The sequence below is a fragment of the Choloepus didactylus genome, chromosome 1 (assembly GCF_015220235.1).
Source record: "Choloepus didactylus isolate mChoDid1 chromosome 1, mChoDid1.pri, whole genome shotgun sequence".
Lineage (NCBI taxonomy): Eukaryota > Metazoa > Chordata > Mammalia > Pilosa > Megalonychidae > Choloepus > Choloepus didactylus.
In genome coordinates, this window is record NC_051307.1 from 240,634,006 (window position 1) to 240,657,288 (window position 23,283).

General features: G+C 45.4%; 1 protein-coding gene across 1 annotated transcript in view; it reads left to right on the forward strand.

Moving 5' to 3' along the window:
• Positions 1 to 1,914: 1,914 nt before the first annotated feature.
• The window catches only part of SLC6A11 (solute carrier family 6 member 11), a 136,580-nt gene continuing 115,211 nt past the window's right edge, over positions 1,915 to 23,283 (forward strand). Inside the window, exons 1-4 of the mRNA XM_037801967.1 lie at positions 1,915 to 2,167; positions 5,082 to 5,216; positions 5,345 to 5,485; positions 9,309 to 9,399. Coding sequence (XP_037657895.1) covers positions 1,915 to 2,167; positions 5,082 to 5,216; positions 5,345 to 5,485; positions 9,309 to 9,399 — 620 coding nt within the window. The remainder of the gene's footprint in view (positions 2,168 to 5,081; positions 5,217 to 5,344; positions 5,486 to 9,308; positions 9,400 to 23,283) is intronic.

A 23,283-nucleotide genomic window follows, 5' to 3' on the forward strand; every position in this document is an offset into this window, starting at 1 on the left:
TGACTACCATCATCATCACAGTAAAAATAATAGTTATTGTTCATACAGCATCTACTATGTGTCAGTCACTGTGCTCAAAAGCTTTAGCTATACTTAACCCTCACACCCACCCTGTGAGGGTAGTACTGATATTATCCCCTCTTGAGAGAAAAGGAGCCTGAGGCAAAGAGGTTAAATAGCACTTAAGGAGCAGAGCCTGATCTGAACCTACCTCTGCCTAAATTAAGTTTACTCTTATCCTCAACACTCTGCAGGATCTTTGCTTTCAAATTTACCCTGGGTAACACTTGGGAACAAAAGAACTATAGGATCTGCCATATTAAGAGGGCTTTTGGGACAGCATGTTCAGAGTCATTGGGGTGGGTGCCAGATTGCTGTGGGCTGAGGAATGAGCAAGAGTTGAAGAGAGGACCTGCAGCAGGTAAACTTATCTTTGAAGGACTATGACAGTGAAGGGGAGGAGAGGAAAGAGCTGAAAGAGGAAGATGGTGGCAGGAAGGGTTTTCTGGAGGGAATGGAGTTGGGGAGAGATTTGAGCAGTTGAGTTGGAAAGAAGGGAGAAGCAGAAGGCAAGAATTTGAAGATACACGGCAGAGAGGCTCCTTCCCTGACAGAGCCCCAGAGGGAGCTCCAAGATGGATGGAGAGCAGAGGGGGCCTGCATCAGCGAGAGGTCCTACAAAGGGACTTCTCCAGGACTGTCAAAGGACAGACTTGGATCTGATCATCCATGTGGCCCTTTGTAACTCTAATGGTTTTTCTTTCTTTCCTTCTTTCCCTTTCCTCCTCCCTTCCCCTCTTCCTTCCTCTCTCTCCACAAGCATTTACCAAGCACCTAGTTTGAACCAGGCCTTATGCTAGATTCTGTGGCTAATGTAATGAACAAGACAGTTTATATATTCTTACAACTAAGTGGGAAAACAGATATTAAACAAGAAGGCAAATGTTTTTGTGTGTCTCCACACTGTATAATAATACTAAAGTTCACTATTTCCAATATACTAACCACATTATACGCATTTTCTTATTAACTGTTCACCAAAAAGAAACAAAAACAAAGAAAACAAAAGAAACCCTATGAGAAAAGGCACTATTGGCATTCCCTTTTGTAGATCAGGAAATGAGGCAAAGAGAGGTCAGATAACTGAAAATATCACTAATACAGGCAGAGCATGAGATTCAACTTAGTTTGCCCCACTGTCCTGACTCACTCTATTTAGAGCAGTGGGTGAAAGGATATACAAGGTGTGCAGCGTGCCCTGCCCTAGGGAAGCCCACCGTCCCTGAGTGCCGGAAAGAAACCAAGAGTTCCTTTACCCCCCTTTTCCTCACAATATAGTCCATGGACCAGCGACACCGGCATCACCTGGGAGCTTGTTAGAAAGGCAAACTCTCCAGCTCATCCCAGACCTCCTGGGGTCTGCAGTTTAACAAAATCCTCAAAGTATTCGTGTGCATATTAAAGTTGGAGAAGCCTTGGTCTAGAGCCCACAGATGGGAAACCAACCGAGGCCCAAGAAGGGGGCTGAAGGTTGCAGAGAGTGATGGAACTCCAGGCTTGGTGTCTGGGAGCCCGTCTAGGCCTGAATGGGCGCTTCTCCTCGTCTTAAGAGGGCAGTGAGCAGAACTGTGGGAAGGATGGGTGCGGCGGGAGCAGCAGGTGATTGGCACGCGCAAGGTGCTCGGCGGCGCCAAGTGCTCCCCGGACCCCCGGGCCGAGCCCCGCGGGGGGCGACGTGGACGCCCTCAGGGCCCCGGACCGCCGTCCCGCGTCCCGGTCCCCGCGCTGGCCCGGCCCGGCCCCTCAGCTCCACCCCCTGGCTCCCCCTCCCGCCCGCTCGCGCCTCCTGAAAAGCCAGCCCGCCCGGGGCGGCGGCGCAGAGCCCGGCCGGCGCACGAGGCAGCCAGCGCGGCCATGACGGCGGAGAAGGCGCTGCCTCTGGGCAATGGGAAGGCTGCCGAGGAGGCGCGGGAGCCCGAGGCGCCGGGCGGCGGTGGCAGCGGGGGCGCGGCGCCCGCGCGCGGCCCGCGCGACAAACGCGACAAGGCGGTCCACGAGCGCGGCCACTGGAACAGCAAGGTGGAGTTCGTGCTGAGCGTGGCCGGGGAGATCATCGGGCTGGGCAACGTGTGGCGCTTCCCCTACCTGTGCTACAAGAACGGAGGAGGTGAGGCGGCCCGCGCGCGGTGCAGGAGGGAACCGGGTCCGGGGGGCGCGCCACCCGCCCTGTGGTGGGGCGGGGAGGAAAAGGGGGCGAGCGCGAGACCCCCCGCTCGCGCCTGCGTCAAACGGGACCCCCGGGGAGAAACCCCAGCCTCGGGGCCCCCTGGAAGTTGAGCTCAGCCCAGGGCACGGCCCACCTGGCCCAGTGTGCACGCGCCGCTTCGCACCTGAGCGCACCACCTGCCTGCTGGCGAGGCCTGGCACGCCAGGCGCGTTCAGTCCCTGGCTTGCGGGTGCAGACTGAGGGTGCGGAGGCAGGAGCCGGTGCTTCGGGTCCCTGCACTGCTGCTTGGGGCTGGAAACCCTGAAGGGAAAAACTCCGGTGAGGAACTGAGTAGGCCCGGATTTTAAGCCCAGATCTGCCAGGCACCGCCCTCAGCTTTGCCTGTGTCATCTCATTTAGTCCCTACAGTCATGTTCCTGAGGTAGGCAGAGGTGTACCCATTTTGCAGATGAGGAAACTAAGGGTCAGAGAAGTCACTTGGTAAACGACAAAGATGATATTCTGATACCAAAGGCCTTGTTTTAAACGGGACCTAACAAAGTGGGAGAACTTTTAGGTGAGGCATGGCTGTTTGAATTCCTGTCCAGCCTCTCCTTTGCCCTTTCTAGGACTAATGTTTAGGGCCTTGTTGGTAGAAGAATAAGCAGCAAGTGATTTCTTGTACTGGCTTCAGCGTCACCTACAGCAAATAGCAAAAACATTAATTTAATATTTGTTTTGCTTAGTGAGGGTGAGAGAGGGTGCAGGGATAGGAAGGTGATAACAGAGTCCATTTTCAGGAACAGTATCTCAAAGTCGGTTTCGTAGAATATGCAGTCTTGAGTCCCCAAATCTCCCAGCTCAGGGAAGGGGATCCAGACTCCAGGGGCTTCCACCTGTCTTATATGGGCAGGATGGGAAGCAGGTCCACAGCAAGGGTTCTTGTAAAACCTATTTGGGTGGCACAGTTTCTCCAAGAGAAAACCTTATGTCTTATGTACCCCCCACCTCCTCTCTTTGTTGTGCCCCCACCCCTTCAGAAAAGCTCCAAACCCCAAAGGCAGCAGGGGCCATACTGCTCAGCTGTGTGGAGCAGGACTTCCTGTGACAGCCACTGCAGGGCAAGTGAGAGGGGGACTTGGCCCAGGCCCTTTCTTTGGAGACATTCATTCCAAAAGCACAGGCTGCTCCAAGTCTGCTCTGCCCTGGTAACGAAGTGGCCACCGGTGTTGGTAGCTTGGCAAGGGGGGGCCGAAGGGGTGGACTTGGAGACCCTGAATGTGCCCCACACCCTCAGCTGTGAGTCTGCCTCTCTCTGCCGATCCAACCTTTATACACTGTGACGTCCACTTCGAAACCAGTGGACATCCTTTAGGGTAGCCTCAGTCAAAAATTGTTTTAATATTTATTTTTATACAGGAACTTTGTTAGGCCCAAACAAAAAGCATTCCTAAAAGCAGCATACGGGGTATGTTAGGTTAATTACAAATTCTGCCACATAAAGTTTAAAAATGAGTCATTTTATTTTTACTCTAACTTGGCAAGTGGCTTTGTTCGTTATGCTGATGTCCCGGTTTGATTGAATTTGTTATCTTAAGTATTGCTAGCTTTGTGAATACACAGGCCAAAAAGAGCTTTCAGAAATTATGATCTGTTAGATTCTAGAGGATTCACAGGTAGATTATAACATATTAGGAAAATTGCAATGGCCTGTTTAAATCCCTTAGATTTAGATTCAGACAACAGACTCTGCTATCCCTTCTCACATGCTTTTTGCCTTCTAATATAATTGGGTTATCTACTCAACTCTTTGACTTTTAAAATATTTCAACACAGCTCTATTCCAAGGTCACAGCAATAGTTTAAACTATTTCTTTCCTAATGAGAAACTTTAAAATAACCTCTTGCCCGGAAAAGCTAAGACTCTTTCAGGATCCTGATAGAAATGGCCCTTCTATCAGAGTTGATCAAAATTGTTGTTATTAATCCTTGCGGTTAAAGTGACTTCATTTAGCTAAAAGCAATTTCAGTTAAAGCCTTCATTTGGGAGATCAGGTGGTGGGGAATAGCATGTGTTTTCATGCTTTGTTATTAGACAAGAGAGAAGAAGAGAGGGATTTGGGAAAAATCCCTTTCTGGTTGTAACAGCTCTTGTTCACCTCAGTTATTTAATTTGTTTCACAGAAAGGCCCTGGCTAGGTATTGTGTTTCAAGATAGAGGGCATTAAGGTTAGGGTGGTGTTTTCTCAGAATGATTCAAAACCAGCTTTGTTGGATGGATTCTTGCTGCAAACTCTTTACAACTCAACTCCATACCTGGACCTTGATGCAAAAGTGATTAACCCTTTGAGGCCCAATCATTATTTATTGTGTATCTGCCCGAAGATGCTTTTCTTTATGAAAAAGAATATTTGCAAGTCACTTCCAAAGTAAACAAGAAAAGGGGTTCCCTCTCACCCCTCCTGTTGAGGTTACTTTAGAATGAAAAAGGAAGGCGCACCATTCAGGGACGGAACACATTTGACTTGTGCTGGAGGACAAAATGTTTAAATAAAAGAACCAAGCAAACAAAACACTTTCCCATATCATCTTAGCTACACAACAGTTCTGTGAGTTAAGCAGAGCAGGTATTAAGTATCAAAGCCCCACTTCACAGATGGGGAAGTTGAGGCTTGGAGATGTGAAGTAGACTTACTTGAAGTAGTAGGTGGCAGGGAACACAAACCGAAGTCCACGTTTTCTCACTCTGGTCCTCATAGCAGGAACTTGACCTCAAACGTAGAGAACCCTATGCCTTATTAAAAAGATTTGTTATGCTTAACAGGAAATTGTGGGGAGAATTTTAACCTTGCTCCTTAACTTTGCATCCCCGCAGGGGCGTTTCTGATCCCCTACGTGGTGTTTTTTATTTGCTGTGGAATACCTGTATTTTTCCTGGAGACGGCTTTGGGGCAGTTCACAAGTGAAGGTGGCATCACGTGTTGGAGGAAAGTTTGCCCTTTATTTGAAGGTAAGTGTTGAGCTCATCAGAAAATAAAGTTTTGCCTGGGAAATATCAAGCTCCTGAGAATAGCAGAAGGCTGTTTTTGGAAGGTAGAGACAGAGACCCTGACTGCCTCCTGTGCTCTGTCCTTTCAGGCATCGGCTATGCCACGCAGGTGATCGAGGCCCATCTCAACGTGTACTACATCATCATCCTAGCATGGGCCATTTTCTACCTGAGCAACTGCTTCACCACTGAGCTCCCCTGGGCCACCTGTGGGCACGAGTGGAACACAGGTATGGTCCCCAGGGAGGGTCTCTCTGCCTGTCCTGCTGGGCACTTGGATGTCCCTGTCCTTGAGACTAGTCCTGGACGCAGGCTTTCTTTGTCTTGGGCCCTCCAGTTTCCCAGGGTGGCCTCACAGAAGCCGGAGGTCATTCTGTACCTGGTCGAGGAGCTGTCTGTGAGTCGAGCTCCTGGAACCTGAGCTGAGCGTTCGGTCCAGAGATTGGCATGGTCTTTTCTCTCTTGGCCAGATACAGAGCCTGAGCCCTTTGGGGACAGAGTGGGGATTGAGGAAGAAGCATTAGTTTGGGATTCAGGCGTTCAGGGCTCTGGTTCCAGCGCTGCTGCTTGGACAAGGCCCTTCCCCTGTAAAATAAAGGGATTATTCTAGATCAGGGGCTGCATTTGGGGAGACTGTAGGCTGGATCAGGCCTCAGACCAGTGAACAGCAAACTTAATACATGTAATTAGTTGCCCAAATGTAAAAATCAGAAGATTTCACATGAAAATCCAGATTTCCAGCTTCTCTTGAAAAAATGAAAATATTTGGCCAAACCACACCCATATTTCTTCTTGGTAGCATTTGGCTGGAGCTTAGAAGCAGCTGTCGTCTTTAGGATGGGGCATCTGTCCTTGAGTTAGCCACACTCCCAGCCCAGCCCACTTTATGCATTTACTTTACCTACCCTACCCATGTAGATATTTTCGTTCACCCACCTCTCTGCTCCCCTGGACTAGATTAATTTTTTAGATTACTTTTGATTCAGGTATATTGTTTGTTTTTCAACTTGCCATCCTTTCAGAGTTGAGTCTTATAATCCTGGGAAGAAAAATGCCTGCTCAACTGCTTTCTACAATGGCCATGCTGACAGCAGACATCACTAATCAATAATTGATTGTAGCACTCTTTCCTTTGGAGTCTAGTCTTGGCCTAAAACCCTTCTTAACAGGGCTCCAGGCAGCCAATGCCTTTTGACTAGAATTGGTGCACATGCTGTATTCCATTTACCATCCGTGGTATAACTTGTAGTCAGATTGTGCCTAGAAGTGACTTGTCATCCCAAGAGCTGAGATTCAGTGAGGCCAGGAAGATGTGGGTCACCAGCAGAAGGAACAGCAGACATTGGATCTAGAAAGTTCTGCAGTCTAGATTCTACTCCTGCACAACTTTGCCCTGTGCCCCCACCTGATCTTGCTTCCCCTCTTGAGGGCTCTGGTTTTTAGCCTTTCTTTGTTCAGTGACCTCATAGAGATGTTTATCAAACTAAAATTCAAGGACATGTTCTTGGAGGCCTGTGAGTTCTCTATGATAATTTAATCTTGTGTATTTATTTTGAGGAGACTCAAAAAATATAAGTATGTTGTGGATCCTCTGCATAACCACCTTATAACTGAGGATGGTCAGTAGATTTCAGTGTCTAATTGTGGGCATATTTTCAATTTAAGATTGTGTTTGTGGTTGTTCTAGTTTGCTAATGCTGCAAAATGCAAAACACCAGAGATGGATAGGCTTTTATAAAACAGGGATTTATTTGGCTACACAGTTACAGTCTTAAGGCCACAAAGCATCCAAGGTAACACATCAGCAATCGGGTACTTTCACCGGAGGATGGCCAATGGCGTCCGGAAAACCTCTGCTAGCTAGGAAGGCAGCTGGCATCTGCTCCAAAGCTCTGGCCTCAAAACGGCTCTCTCTCCCAGGACGTTCCTCTCCAGCAAGCTTGCTCCTCTTCAAAACATCACTCCCAGCTGCACTCCATTCCCTCTCTTTGAGTCAGCTCATTTATATGGCTCCACTGATCAAGTCCCACCCTGAATGGGCGGGGCCATGTCTCCATGGGAACATCTCATCAGAATCATCACCCACAGCTGGGTGGGGCACATTGCAAGCAAATCCAACCAGCACCAAAACGTCTGCCCCACAAGACCACAAAGACAATGGCATTTGGGGGACACAATACACTCAAACTGGCACAGTGGTAAAGAGGATGATGGTGACCAAAGGAAAAAGAACAGAGAGATTTAATTCATAAATGGTGCCTTGTTACTAAGGGAAAGCCAGTTGAGAACATAATAAACTATAAGAATTGAGGTTTTACAGAAATGTGATGAGAGAAAAGTGGTTAACAGAGTTGACTCTCAAATAGCCCATGGAAGGATAAGTAAGCTGAACTCAACAGACCCTCTCTCCTGCCTGCCTGTTCCATTGTTTTGTTTTGTTTTTCTGGTTGGGAAACCAATTTAATTTTGCATAACAGCATTACCCTGCACAGCCATTTTATATTAACAATTTGAATTGTGTTGCTTCCGTAATGTGGTTTGTGTTTAATATGCAAATTCATTTTGGATTTATGGTTGTATGAATGCTATTATAATCATAAAGCCTGTATACCTCATTTTCCATTTGTGCATGGTTAAATATCATTTTAATAAAAATAACTTGACAATTTTGGATGTCTGAGGAATTTTTACTCCAGAAGAACAGTTTGAGAAACACTGTCTTCGAGAGTCTGACAAAAGCTAGGAATCCTCTCCCCAGAGAAAGGCACAAGAGCATACGCACGTTTCGCACGTATTTTCAGGTGTTCACATTCCTTTGCAGATTTCAGAATATGGTCACCACTTGCCCAGAGGAGGGGGGAAGAAGCAGGCAATTGGGGGAGCTTAGTCCAGTGAATTCCAGACCTTTTTCACTGCTTTTCAGCCTTTTTCCTTCCTTACCCAAAGGCGTGTAAATACTTGCAGCATGGGAAACATCCCATACAGAAGGAGGTCATAGAGCTTGTTTGGAGAGTTCACACACATGAGGAGGGAGAAGTACAAACACGAGGCTGAGCTCTGACTCGGTGCTGGCTGCTGGCTTGGGTGCAGGGTCTGGTGGCCAAGGTAGACCTGCAAGCACAGGGCTGCTGTAGAGAGGCCCGGGTCCCTGGGTCCTGAGGTGGTGGGCAGTATTGGGCGATAACTGTGGTAAAAGAGGCAGACCCCTGGTTGAGTTCATTCCTAGTTCTGCCTGTAATTGACTGGGTGACTTGATAGAAAAGAGGGTGGGTGTCCCTTGGGTATTTCTGAACCTTAGATTCCTACTCTTCTAAAATAAAGGGGCTGAGGAAGGTAATTCCTTGGAAGGCCTTTAAATTCTACCTTACTTAAGATTCAGAGGTGGGAGATCAGGGAAGATTTCCTGGAGGAGGAGTGAGTGGGTTGATCTGGGCCTTGAAGGATGAACCGTTGGATGTTTTTACTTGAGATCCCAATCTCCCTTGGTCGTCGAGTGTCACGAAATGAGAAGAGGCATTCAATGGCGTTGATTGGATCGAGTGAGGGAATGAGGAGGAAACTGGGGATTCTTTGCACATAGAGGCTCCTTCATTTCATTCATCATCATATCTTTACAAGGCAGCTATGTTGTTAGCGGTACATGGGGACTAATCCCTTCTGTTAGTCCAACTTCCCCTGTCCCCTAGGGGCACTGACTAGGGTGGGCAAATGCCAGGGACAGACCCAAGGCAGAGAAGCAGAGAAAGAAAGGAGGCTTGGGAACGAGGAAGGAGGGGAGACTTCTATAGGGCATGTTGGGAGGGAATGGGAGAGAGCAGGCTCCCTGCCCCCCAAAACCTTTCTTCCTATTCTAAGCCAATGGAACCGCCCTCTTAAACAGTCTTCTCTCTAGACTGTGAATTATCGATTTTCCCTGCAGTGTTCTTTGAAGCATGTTTACTTGTGATGACGAGGTGAAGCTGCTTGGTCGCATCATCAGCTCTGAATGTTTTCCAAAATGCAGCCCTTGTGGAGGTTAATTTTTCTGTGTTTCTCACCTTGTTCCCACTGCAGAGAACTGCGTGGAGTTCCAGAAATTGAATGTCAGCAACTACAGCCACGTGACCTTGCAGAATGCCGCCTCGCCAGTCATGGAGTTTTGGGAGTAAGTGGGAAAAGAACTTGTCTCCCCGGGGCCTGGGGGTGTTCTGTCCTGGTTCTGCACAGGTGGCCTGGCCCCTGCCCCTTCCTCCAGTCTCCCACTCCCTGGCCTCCGTGGGAGTGTGACTGGTTTGGAAGCCACAGTGGTGGTCTCCAGAGGTCTCCCTAAGGGACAGCAGAGAGAATCTCTTTCTTGCTCTCTGACGATGCGTCGACATGCCTACTTGGGCTTGTTAGGTTGAGAAGCACTTGGTAAAATGATGGACATTTAGAAAATTCATTTCTTAGCAAGAGAGAAGATATAGCATGTTTGCAGTAAGCTAGGTCAAGAGTATATGTAACCTGGAAACAAAAGTTACCAGGTGGGGGCGTGTTGGCTGTCTTTCAGTAGCAGAAGTGTTGTCATGTGGAAAGGAAATAGAGTGACTTTAAGGCACTGGGAGCAGAGTAGAGGTAGAGGTTAGAAAGTGGCAGGTTTCCAGTTTGCTTAAGGAAGGACTAAGTCTCTTTGCATTGTCTAGAAGTACTTCAGAGGGCAGTGAGCACACATCTCTGGAGGTGTTGGACCCATAGGGCTGTTGAGAGTTGTCAGGGAGGTGTCTGAAGCTGCTGGGATTATAGGCTGTATCTGTATGGCTTGGTTTTCTGGAGATGGGCATGATTTTCATTAGAGTTCTACAGGGTGTCTGTGACCTAAGAGTTACAGGGCTGCTGCATATGGTTGTATACGTTGTTCACTGCACAACCCTAGGGGGCATTGGTTACATTGTGAAATGTGGGCTCCAGACTTGTGCAGTGCACAACCTAGATAGCCATGCATAGTGGCACTGAGTTACGAGCTTCTGTAGTACAGTTTGGAGGATCCTTTGCCCCATGGTATTGAAGAGAAGATTCCTCTATGGGTTGAAGACTGGGCTAAGTGCTTTCTGAGGCTTTACAATCTAAAAAGGCCTGGCTTCCTTGAAGAAGCATCCCCAATCCTGGAAGTAGTTAATTATAGTGGGGGTGGAGCACTGTGGTTTTATGAATGATCTTTATTCTTTTCCCAGATCCCATTCCTCTCGATCCCCCTCTAGAGGTCACTACGCTGAATTTAATTTTCTTCTCCTCATGCACATCTTTAATCTTGTTCTACATATGTTCTACATAAGCCCCAAATACTTCCTAGGTGTTTCTTGCATGTTTTTAAATTTTATATTAACGGTATCCATTACTTACAATTTTGACAACTCTTTTTTTGGCTCAGTATTGCTTTTGAGATATCTCCATATTGATACATGTAGATGTGGCTCATTTATTTTCTCTTCCTATAAAGTATCTCATTATAAGAATACACTATATTGTTTTGCATCTGTTCTCCCCTTGATGGGAATTTAGATTCTTTCCCATATCCCACTACTCTTAAGTATATGGAGTGAATGTCTCGTTCTTGCTTCACTATGTGCATCAATGAAGGTTTCTAGGCTGAAATCTGAAAGTAAAATTGCTGGGCCATGGAGTACATGCATCTTCAGTTTTATTGGATAATGCCAAATGACTTTCTAAAGGGATTGTTCTGATTTACACTCCAAACAAAAGTGTGCAAGAATTTCCACAGCTCCACTTTTCCTGGAAGCACTTGGTATGACTGAGCTTTTTTCCCAGTGTAATAGATGTGAAATGGTATCTTGGTATTTTATTTGCATTTCTCTGATTACTGTTGAGGTTGGATATCTTTTGATGTTTTTTCACTATTTGAGTTTCCTCATCTGTGTATCTCCTATTCATATGCTTTTCTATTTGGATCATCTTTTCAATTTTGGATTATCTGTCCTACAAGTATCTTTTCCCACTCTGGCATACTCTTTTCTTATTTGTTTCTGGCATACAGGAATTTCAATTTTATTGAAGTCGAATTGTCAGTCTTTTTCTTTTTGGATTGCACAGTGGGTGTCTTATTTAAGATATATTTTCCTGCATCATGGTTGTAAAAGTTTTCTGTATTTTCTTGCAGAAGTTTTAAAGTTTTGTTTTCATGTTTAGGAATATAATCTACCTGGAATTTTATTTCTGTATAATGCTGTGTGGTTGGGATTTAATTTAATTTTTTTATATAAATAACCGGTTTCCCCAGTGATACTTACTGAAACATTCATCCTTTCCCTACTGATTTGTAATGCCATCTTCTATGTATAGTTTTCCTAGAAGTATGGTCTCTTTTGGGGGCTCTTTGTTCAATTCCGTTGGTCTCTTTGTCTATGTCTGTGTCAATACAAGTGCTAGAATTTTATAGTAAGCCTTGAGCTGGTAAGGCAAGCCCCTCGTCTTGTTCTTTTCCAAAAGTTTTTTAGTCTTTTAAATGAATTTTATAATCAGCTTGTCAGGTTAAAAAATAACCAGCAAAACAAGAAAACTCTGTGGGGATTTTTTTTTAATTCAGTTTTATTGAGATATATGACATACCATACAGTCATCCATGGTGTACAATCAACTGTTCACAGTACCATCATATAGTTGTGCAGTCATCACCCCAATCTATTTTTGAACATTTTCCTTACACCAGAAAGAATCAGAATAAGAATAAAAAATAAAAATAAAAAAGAACACCCAAATCATATCCCCCATCCCACCCTGTTTTTCATTTTAGTTTTTGTCCCCATTTTTCTACTCATCCATCCATACACTGGATAAAGGGAGTGCAATCCACAGGTTTTCACAATCACACTGTCACCCCTTGTAATCTACATTGTTATTCAGTCATCTATAAGAGTCAAGGCTACTGGGTTAGAGTTTGATAGTTTCAGGTATTTACTTCTAGCTATTCCAATACATTAAAACCTAAGAGATGTTATCTATATAGTGCATAAGAATGTCCACCAGAGTGGCCTCTCGACTCCATTTGAAATCTCTCAGCCACCGAAGCTTTTTTTCCTTTCATTTTGCATCCCCCTTTTGGTCAAGAAGATGTTCTCAGTCCCATGATGCTGAGTCCAGATTCATCCTCTGTGTGGATTTTGATTGGAAGTATATTGAACTTATAGGTTAATTTGAGAAAAACTGGCATTTTTATAGTGGAGCCTCTCTGTTCATGAACATCATATAGCCCTCCATTTATTTAGGCCTTTTAAAATGCCTTATAGAGTAGTGCCACTCGCATGTGGTCCGCAGACCAGTAGCATTAGCATCATCTTGTTAGAAATGCAAATTCTCAGGCCCTACCCCATACCTACTGAATCATATCCTCAAAGTCCATCAGACATGTGTCAGAGGGAAGGCTGCACATCTTTGGCTTTTCTCCACCCCATTGCACCATGGTTTCCCAGGGGAATGTCACAGAGATCTGTTTTGGACCTGCACATTTGAGGGTCTGCAAAACCTGGTTGGTGTCCATGCTTCCTTAGAGAACCCAACTGAACCTCCAGGCTGGATGAGGTCCCTGTGTAACTAATTGTTGTTTTGCACCATTCTTTTCCTTTGTAACATATTTGAAACCCTTAAATATTTATTTGTGTAATGCATTTGCTTACTGTCTGTATTCCTAGTCATGAAGCAGCATCTTGTCTGATTTTACTCACTACTGCTGGGCTATGGAAGGCCTTTGATAAATATAGGATGGATAGATGGAAGGAAGGAACGAAGGAACGAAGGAAGAATGGATGGAAGAAAGAAAATGCTTTTTAGAAAATACTATATAAGAAGAGTCAAAGTGGGCCCTGGCAAGAACTCATGTTGTCAGTAAGCACCTCCACCCGACAGCATTGATTGCTTCCAGGATCCATTTACATTATGCAAGTTCTGTATCGCCCACTCATTTGGACACCAAGTGGCGGGAGTAGACAGCTTGTCTGCATCCTCACAGGTAAACTGGATCTTTTTGCCTGTGACTTGGCCATTCAAGATGAAAGTCCTTGGGTGCATGGGCCCATGGTTTTAACTTTCTATTCAGAATTGCTTCAGTATCATGGCTGCAATGTTGAGCTCCACATCCTAAAAGTACTCATATCTTGGTGCAGTACTCACCCCTGCATAAGACGCTTTTGTCAAATAGCTCGAATTCATTGCTTCCCCGTCGTGAACTTGGAACACAGAGCTGTGTGAGATGTTCACAGCATCCCATGAAAAGCTTCTGGAGCCACATAAGTTGGGGAAGGGCTGAAAGCTACGTCCTTCAGTGAGGACGTCTCTTTACCTTTGATTAACCCAACTTCCCAAACTTATTTTCCTTTAGGATCATTTGGGATCCTTCCCCTCAGTTGGGGATTGAGTCATGTCCCCCCACCCACAAAGTCATGTACAAGTCCCAAACCCTGGTTGCATTTGTAAATAGGACTTTTGAAGGTGCTACCAGTTGAAAAACACCCAAACTAAATGAGAGTGGGCCTTAATCCATTTTAACTGAAGTCCTTGTAAGCAAAGGAAATTGGACTCAAAGAAGAGAAGCTTTGGGGAGCAGCAAGAAATCAGCAGAAACTGTCCTAAGAGAGAGGAGAAGTTGCTGCCATGTGCATTGTCATGTAATGGAAAAGCCAAGGACAAAGGATCACCGGCAGCCTGCCCAGAATGCCAGTCTTCAGGGAGAAAGCTGATGCCTCAATTTTGGATTTCTCCTAACCTCAAAACCATGAGTCCATAAATTCCCATTGTTTAAGTCAACCCATTTTATGATATATGTTTTAGCAGTCAGGAAACTAAAAGTTTTTTTTTTTTTCCCCTGGCTGCTGAAACACCCTCCCATCCCCCATCCCCTGAATGCTTATATTCCAACAAACAATGTCTGGGAAACACTTTGCTAGGAGGAAGTTCTTCCTTGAATTGAACCACAAGTTGACTCTTTGGGGCTTTGGATAGAACATGCCTCGTTCCTTTTCCATGTGACAGTGCTTCACAGATTGGATCAGGTTTCTTTAAATGTTTTTTCTCCAGTTCTCACTCAGCTGTGTCCTTGTGTGGCCTGGTTCACAGATGCCCCCTCTCTGTCCTCGTCATCTGTGTGCTCCTGTTGTCCTTTCCTCACTGGCTCCAGCTCCAGGACCTCATATCAGAGCCACACTGCTTGATCAGCAGAACAGATGGCCTGGTGTTGTGGGGGGAGGGGAGGACTGGGGCGTTATTGCTTAATAAGTACAGAGTTCCTGTTTGGAGTCATGGAAAAGTCTTGCTGATTGATGGTGTTGAAGATAGCACAACATTGTGAATGTAATTAATACCATTGAAGTGTACACGTGAAATGGTTTATGTATACATACATATGTACCGCAATTAAAAAAAAAAAAAAAAGATGGCCTTGGCTGTCGATTCATTCATTCAATGCCCATGAGGAAGACACTGTGAGGTATTTTGGGGAAGCAGAAGTATACGATGCAGTGCAAGCCCTCTAGAATCAGAGGCAAGACATATCCATAAATTCCCATAAAACCAGTTACAAAGTGCTACTTCCCTGCTCATGACAGCCCATGACTTCATTTTGGCCATGAGAACCTGGTCCAACCTATCTCCTCATCTTGAAGGTTCATTTCCCTTTTTAGGGAATACTTAAAATTACTGGCTTAGCCAATGAGGAAAGCTTAGATGGTGGGTCAGCCCTGGATTCTGACTTTGGCTTGGGCCCCTTAAGGCCTATGGGACAGGAGTAACCGGTCTTCCTGAGGTCAGAATTCAAAATCAGGTCATCCTAGTTTTCCTTCATAACCCATGATGCATCTGGCATCTGTGCAGTTATCTAAAAATATTTGCAGGTCTAAATTCTGAGCCTATCTCCTCTGGGAGGACTGAGTGCTATTGTGCGTACAACTGGCATTATGGTGTGAGATGTGTGTAACTGGTGTTATGGTGTGAGATGGGGTTTTGTAGGTCTTCACTTCTCTTTCCCAAGCCTCCAAGTCCCATTAGTCCAGGATTTTGCAAGCAAGTCCATGTTCAGGATGCATGCAATTTAAATGGCTTTTGCACTGCATCCATTCAACAAACATTTGTTGAGCACATATTGTGTGGCAGGCCCCAGTTAAGTTCTAAGGATGTTCAGTTTTAGACCTTTATTCCTATAGAGGATGTCTTATCTTTCTGGTTAATCTTTACTTGTGGTGGTGGTTAGGGGGTTGTTTGAAATACCTGGACACTTTAATTGATTTTCTTTGGACACCAAATGTGGAGTCAGAGGAGCTGGAGTAAAACCCAGGCTCTTGCTGTGGGCCTGGAGCATAGCTCTGCCTTTCTGTCAGCCCTCATCTTTCCCTTTGCCCACTGGTCTTCTTTCTGTCCTGCAGATGTCCTGGGCTTGTCCCAGTCTCAAGATCGTTGCTCTGTTTGTTCCCTTTGCCTGGAAGATTCCTTACCAGATTCTTGAATGCCTGGCTCCTTTTCATCATTGAGTCTTAATGCAAATGGCTCTTGGGAAGCCCTACCTGATCACCCCAGCTGAATCAGCATCCTGTAGCTCTGCTTTATTGTCTACATATGTCTTATCCTTATCTGAAACCCTATAGCACCGTTTACTCATTTGTCCTCTCTCCCTCCATTAGAATATAAGCCCCACACCGGCAAGGACCGTGTCTGTTTTGTTCACTGTTGTATAGTCCACACATTCTAGGTGTTCAATAAATATTTGTTGAAATGAACGAATGTTTCTTGGAGTTTGATATCCTTGTCTGTAAATTTGAAATGCTGGTAACAACCAGCTGCAGGGCTGATATGAGGACTAAGCTCTGTGTACATGACCCAGCACATCACAGGCCGTTGGAAAGGTTATAAGAGTAAGTACAATATTGGCAGTTGATTCTCCCAGCTGGGAAGTGGGGACGGGCCCAGTTCCTTCCTTACCAGCCTCTCTGGGCCCCTGTGGGGATTAATGAGTTAATGCCAGCTAAGGAAGTTAATGGGATATAAGTGGGGTGCCTGGGTTCTTTCCTGTGCTTTGAGGCATGGTGACCTGCCCGGCCCATCTCTGCAGATTGTGAATTCATGGCTGAGCCTAACCTGCTGAGACCTGCACTACGTCGGCCTTTTTGCATTATGTAGCCTTTGAGGCTCTAAGTTCAAGGTCAGAAGTGTCCCCCCAGACCTTTTCCCTAAGTCAAAACTGAATGTTATGTGGCTACCGTCCAACTGGGCCAGTTTGGCTTATCCCCTCCTTCCAATATCTCACCCTGCATGTGACTACTATGTGGACTTAAACAGGCAAGCTCTGGGGCCCAGTTGAAGTCATTGCTGCTTCTACTTGCCAGCTGCATATAGCCTCTCTGAACCTCAGTTTGCTCCTCTGAAAATGAGATTGTAACAGTACCTACCTCTTAGGGTTGTTGAGAGCATCAAATGAGATGATGCCTGTAAAGCACTTAGCACCCGTGCCTGGCACACAGTAAGTGCTTAATAAATGATAGCTATTTTTATGAGACAAAACTTTCAAATCTTTGAAAGTCCACATGGATTATTTTCAACATTCTTTAGGATAGGCTCAGCAGACAGGTCTTTTTTTGTACACCAGGGTGGACATGGTGAACTTTCTTAGTGTGTTTTCTTCATTCAATTGTTCTTTTGACATTTTCTGACCATCTGCTGGGTGCTGGGAACCTTACTAGTTGCAGAAAGATGTGGAAGACACTGCCTCTCCCTGAGGAAGTACACAGCCTGGAAGGGGAAGCTGGAAACTTTTTTTTTAAAGAAAGAAAAGAGTTTTTGGAATACATGGCAACCATGTTGTAGGATGCTTGCATGGAGCCAAGATGTGAAGCCTGATTGCCTGGGCTTTGGGGAAGGCTTCACGGAGTTGGGTTTTGTAGGATGAATAGGAGTTCTTGTGGTGGACCATAGAGTGAGTGAATGGCATGCAAGTTGCAGAAAACAGCACAGACAAAAGCACAGAAACCTGGTTTATTGAAGGCCGTAGATTTTACCTGCAATGCTAGGTGAAATCTAGGCCTGGGGAAAGGACAGGAAGTTGCTGAGGAAGTGGACAGGGGCCAGAGCATCTGTTCAGTCCCAAGTCTTTCTAATGTATGTCAGTTGTCATTGTAGGTTCTGGGACAAACAAACCAAAGACTTGCCCTCCTGGGGCTGACATTCCAGTGGGAGAAGCAGCACAAATAAGTACATAAAAAATGATGTTAAGTCAGGATCATATTTCTGAAGAAAAATAAAGCAGAGTCAGGGACTAGAGAGCTTAAAGGGCTATGAATGTAGATAGTGTTCAGGGAGGGCCTCTTGGAGGAGGTGGCATTTGAGCAGAGACCCCAGGGAAGTGAGGAAGTGAGCTGAGCAGATATCAGGGGACAAGCTCTGCAGGGAGGATGCTTGTGTGCTGGTGGAATAGCACGGTGCCCAGAGGAGCTGGAGGAGACTGTGAAGGACCTGGGGTGCCTTTCTAAAGGGAGGCCTTCAAGCTTACATCTATGGAGTAATATGATCAGGTCTGAGGCTAAGACAGATCCCTCAGGCTGTTGGTAGAGGCAGGAGACAGTGGGCAGGGAGGAGGTGGGTGTGCATTGGTCCACGTGGCATGAAGCTTAGGCTTCTGCCCCAGCGGGGAGGGGAGGCTGGGTGGAGAGTTGTGCCCCTCACCTGTTGGGCATAAAGGGGCTGCGGCAGTCTTGGGAGGAACGTGGTTTCTTCATGGACCTACCATGAGTCAACGGGGATAAGAGATCTGTCCCTCTGATCAGTTCATGATTCCACAGCTATCTACTTGCTTGAAGATGCCTTCTCTCTATCTTTGCACATCCTTTGTGGGCTTTTCCTGAAAGAGGCAGACGGGAAGCTCTGATATTGCCCAAACTCTCAAGGCTTTTAGACAACAGCCAAAGTCAGTTTAGCAATAACCCTTAGCACTTGGACTCTATATACAGTTTGTCCCAAAAATTCCACTTCTGAAAGCATGGCCACCGTGCCTATGCAGAGTACATCTATGGTAGCTGTGCTGGTTTGGATGTGTTATGTCCCCCAAAATGCCATGTTCTTTAATGCAGTCTTGTGGGGGCAGATGTATTAGTGTTGATTAGGTTGGAACCTTTTGAATGAGTGTTTCCATGGAGATATGACCCACCCAACTGGGAGTGACACCTTTGATTAGGGTGTGACTTCTTGATTGAATACTTCCATGGAGGTGTGGCCCCGCCCATACAGCATGGGTCTTGATTAGTTCACTGGAGTCTTATAAAAGCTCACAAACAGGAGCTGCAGCCAAGAGAGACACTTTGAAGAACGCACAGGAGCTGAGAGTGGAGCTGGAACACAACCTGGGATCAGCAGACACCAGCCACAGCCTTCCCAGCTATCAGAGGTTTTCCAGATGCCATTGGCCTTTCTTTGGTGAAGGTACCCTTGTGTTGATGCCTTCATTTGGACATTTTCATGGTTTTCAGACTAACTTTGTAACCAAATAAACCCCCTTTATAAAAGCCAATCCATTTCTGGTATTTTGCATAACGGCAGCATTAGCAAACCGGAACAGTAGCACTGTTCATGAGTTAAAAAACAAACAAACAAGGATATGCAAAATATTCTTATGTAAATTATGGTACATTCTTGCAACAGCTGCTAAAAGAGAATGAGATAGAGAATATGTTGGTATGGAAAAGATTTCTATGACACAATTAAGTTACAAGGTGTGGTGTAATATGTTGTACGTACCACATATATAAAAATACACATATACAACTTTACACCCTTAGTACATCTCTGGAAGGATACGCAAGAAACTCTCAACATTGCTTATAACCTGAGGTGGGACTGGGTGGTGAGTGAGGGGTCATAGGAGAATTTTACTTTTTGCTGTATACTCTTTTGTACTGTTTGAATTTAAAAAAAAAAAATTAAAATTTGGAACACAATGATTTCATAATTTTTAAAAAAGGAATCATGGGGTTACTGAATAAACTATAATGTATTATGATCCCTCCCATTTGTGTGACAAGTCCCATTTACATCTCTGGTTTCAGCTTACAAATCATTTCCTTCCTTCCTTCCTTCCTTCCTTCCTTCCTTCCTTCCTTCCTTCTTCCTTTGCTTCTTTCTTTCTTTGCTCAAATCTTTTTTTTTTTTTAACTTTATTTCATTTCATTCTTAAGGCATCCCTGTGAGATGGTGTCTTAGTTTTCCAGGGCTGCTATAACAAATAGCACAGTCTGGTTGGTTTAAACAACAGAAATTTATTGTCTTGCAGTTTTGGAAGCTAGAAGTTCAAAACCAAGGTGCCAGAAGGCTGTTATTTCTCTGACATCTGTAGCATTTGATTGGAGCTTGCCTGCACCCCATAACTCCATCTCTTCCTGTATCACGTGGCTGTCCTGCTCCCCTTCTCTCTCCTCTTATCTCCTACTATGTCCAAATTTCTTCTGCTTACGAGGACTCCCAACGTATTGGGTTAAGGCCCACTCTGATTCAATTTGGCCTCATCATAGCAAATGTCATCTTTAAAGTTCCTGTTTATGAATGGGTTCACACCCACAGGACCGGGAGTTGGAACTTGAGCATGTCTTGGGGTGCATGATTCAATCCATAAGAGGGGATGATGAAAACTCTCCATTGTACCATTAACCGAAGATATTCTTGGAGGAGCTGAGGGGTTGATTGCCCACCTCATATACCCAGAACCCAGGTCTTTGACTCCTGCCACCTCCTGCACCCCCAGAGTCTCCAGAAATCCCTGCGCTGGGGAAGCTGCCCCTCCTGTGCATGCCCCCTATTCCCCCCAGTGAGCACAGGGGCTCAGTAGTCGGAGAGAGGCTCATTCCTGTGCTCTCGTCCCCACCAGGGAAACGCCTGGGTCCCCTGATTACAGCTAACGGGAGCAGGGAGAAGGTCCTGTTGAGGACACTACACATTTCTGCCACACCAATGGTTTGTGCCAAGGGGACGAGGCGGCCCTTTCGAATTCCCAGGAGGTTTACCAAAGCAGACCCAAATCAGCACTTTGTTGTCCTAGCAGGGTGTCGTTGCCCTTTTCATTCTAATTGTTTAATATTCAACTTATTGCAAAAATAGTGGATGTCATTTAAGCAATTTGCACAACAGATATCTGAGCGTGCTACACTGGTATATGATTATACACAATTTATAAAGACGTTGCCTCCATAACCACTCCCTCTAGAGATAACTCTGTTAACAATTCATAGTCTCTTCCTGCCAGTATTGCCCTGTACCTTCTTTTTATTTTCTTATTACTTTCATTTTTGCCCTGCCTGTCTGTTGAATAATATATATTCCCAGCTTCTGAAGTATAGGCATTGAATTCACTTCTTTTATGGACGTGTGTTCTCTGGTGGAGACTTGGTTTCCTTCTTACAAAAATCATCTGTGTCGATTGTAGACATTTTAGGAAATATCTTTAAGCAAAAGAAGAAAAATCAACACACATCAGGATTTCCGTTTGCAAGCTGCCGAAGATAGGGAAGTGTTACCTGCCAAAGTCTGCTTCTCCCAGCTCCCTTCTATCTGTCATCCTTGATGGCATGAGCCAGGCCTGGAGCACTTCCTCACTGCTAGTGACGTAAGGACCCAGGGTCCCTGTCTCATCCCCACAGGAAGCTTCCTGCCCTAAGTGGTCAACTCCTGGGGTGCCCCTTGCCCAGGACGCCTCCCCAGAGAAGGACCAGGTAATTCTCCTGGTGATGATGCAAACTGAACACCACACTGAATGTAGGAGCTGAAAGAGGAGGTGCTGCTCGCCTCTACAGCTACTGAAATGCTATTAACAAACACCGTCACCCGTATGTGGATACAAACACCTGCACTTTGGGGCCAGACAGCAAGAATTTGAATATCCTGTTTCTTCTACTTGTTAGCTTTGGGCTTGTTACTTAAATCTGTCTGCAACCCAGTTTCTTTGGCTGCACAGTGGGAATAATATTAATAGTAGTAGTTGTAGTCATTGGGGTTAGTAGGTACTGAATAGCTGTTGTCTACTGTTGTTTTCCATTTTTGATCATTAGAGTAAAAATATTTGGATATAAAACCAGCCGTAGGGGTTTTGTAGATGTCTTCCACTATGTAGTGAGAAGCAGTGATTTACAGAACTGGAAGAGTTTTGCCTGAAGTTCCTTTTACGTCGTGATGGGTGCAGTGAGGGAAGGGACGGCAGATACAATTACTCAGCACCTACTGTGTACCTTAGTGTTGACCATAGGCTTCTGAGTATGCTACTTGCTAATTCATTGAATCCATGCACCCCATATAAATGACAAAGCAGGTGCTACCCTATCCTCATATCCCCAAGAAGTATCAGAGGCAATGAGAGGTTAAAGGGCTTTTGCAAAGTGCCTCCCCTGGCGGTCAGAGCTGAGCTGAGCCACAGGCCTCTCTGATCCCTGCTCCTGTGTCTCTGTATTCCCTGCTTCTACCTGAGTCTGAAAAGCTGGCATCTCCAGAATTTATCACAGGTGGCACATGCTTCCTCTCTGCAGCCTGGGGGTCCTAGACTCTTGAACGAATTGCTTTTCAGCAGATGGGAGGTATAATTGATTGGAAAAGAAGGAAGGAAGGAAGGGAGGGAGGGAAGGAGGGAGGGATGGATGACAAGGAATGGCTTAAGAGAAGGCTCCAGTGCTCAGTGAAGGAAAACCGTTGGGTCACATTGTGTCTGGATTTCAGGAGGTTCCTTTAGGAAGCAACTTGAAGCTGGTTTTTAAAAGCACACCTTGGTTTCTAGCTGAGTCAGCCTGTGAGTGTGAGACCATCCTGACTTTACCCTGATGTGATGACAAGATGTGAGCTGGTGCTGGGAGCAGGGTGTACCTTGTGCCTGCATCTGGTGTCCCCAGGTTATAATGAATGACTTAATTCAGTGTCTGGAGCAGAAAAATGCAGTAGTGGCCACTACCAAATTTTAGCATATCATCTCGATTTCAGATTATTTTTAATAAAGCCACAGAAAGTATATAAATCTCCCCAGATTTAAACACACCCACGTGCACGTGCACAGCATCTTGACTTCACCTTCCTGCCACTGAGGCAGGGCAGATGGAAGACATCCAGGTGCAGGAGTTGACTTACCTGCTTACCAGCTGGGGACCTTGGGCAGGTGACACTAAACCTGTTTCCTTGTTGATAAAACAGGTGTGATGATACTGCCTGTGATGGTGAATTTTATGTGTCCACTTTGGCCAGGCTTAGTACCCAGCTATTCAATCAAACACTAATACAGGTGTTGCTGTGACGGTACTTTGTAGATGTGGTTAACGCCTACAATCAAGTGACTTTAAATAAAGGCGAGTACCCTTGAGAATGCAGGTGGGTCTCATCAAGTCCATAGGAGGCCATGAGAGCAAAAACTGAGGTTTCCTGGAGAAGATGGTCTGCCTCAGACTGCAGCATCAAATCCTGCCTGCGTTTTCAGCCTACCTTCCTGTGCTTTGGATTTTAGACTTGCCAGTCCCCATGTTCATGTGAACCAATTCCTTAAAATAAATCACACACGTGTATATACATATATACATATACCTATACGTATGTCTATATATGTGTGTGTGTGTATGTATTTATATATTTAAAGTTTCCTATTATTTCCTATTGGTTCTGCTTCTGTGAAGAACCCCATCTGGTACATCAGCTTTCAAGGTGCAGTTGGTATTTGATTAGCTGAACTGCACTGGATACACACACACACACACACACACACACACACCCTCCCCAGTAGTCACTTTAATTTTATTGCTGAGGTGTGTGAGCTGATGTTCAAAGAATGGAGGTGACTGGCCTGAGGTCTCCTAGTGGAGTATGACTGAGCTGGGACCAAACACAGCCCCCGCCCCTGCCACCACACACACACACACACACACACACACACACACACACTTTGGGCCTCTATTCCAGTTTGCTAGAGCTGCCATTATGCAAAATACCAGAAATGGATTGGCTCTTACTAAGTTACAAATTTACAATTCTAAGGCAATTAAAGTATCTAAACTAAGGCATCAACAAG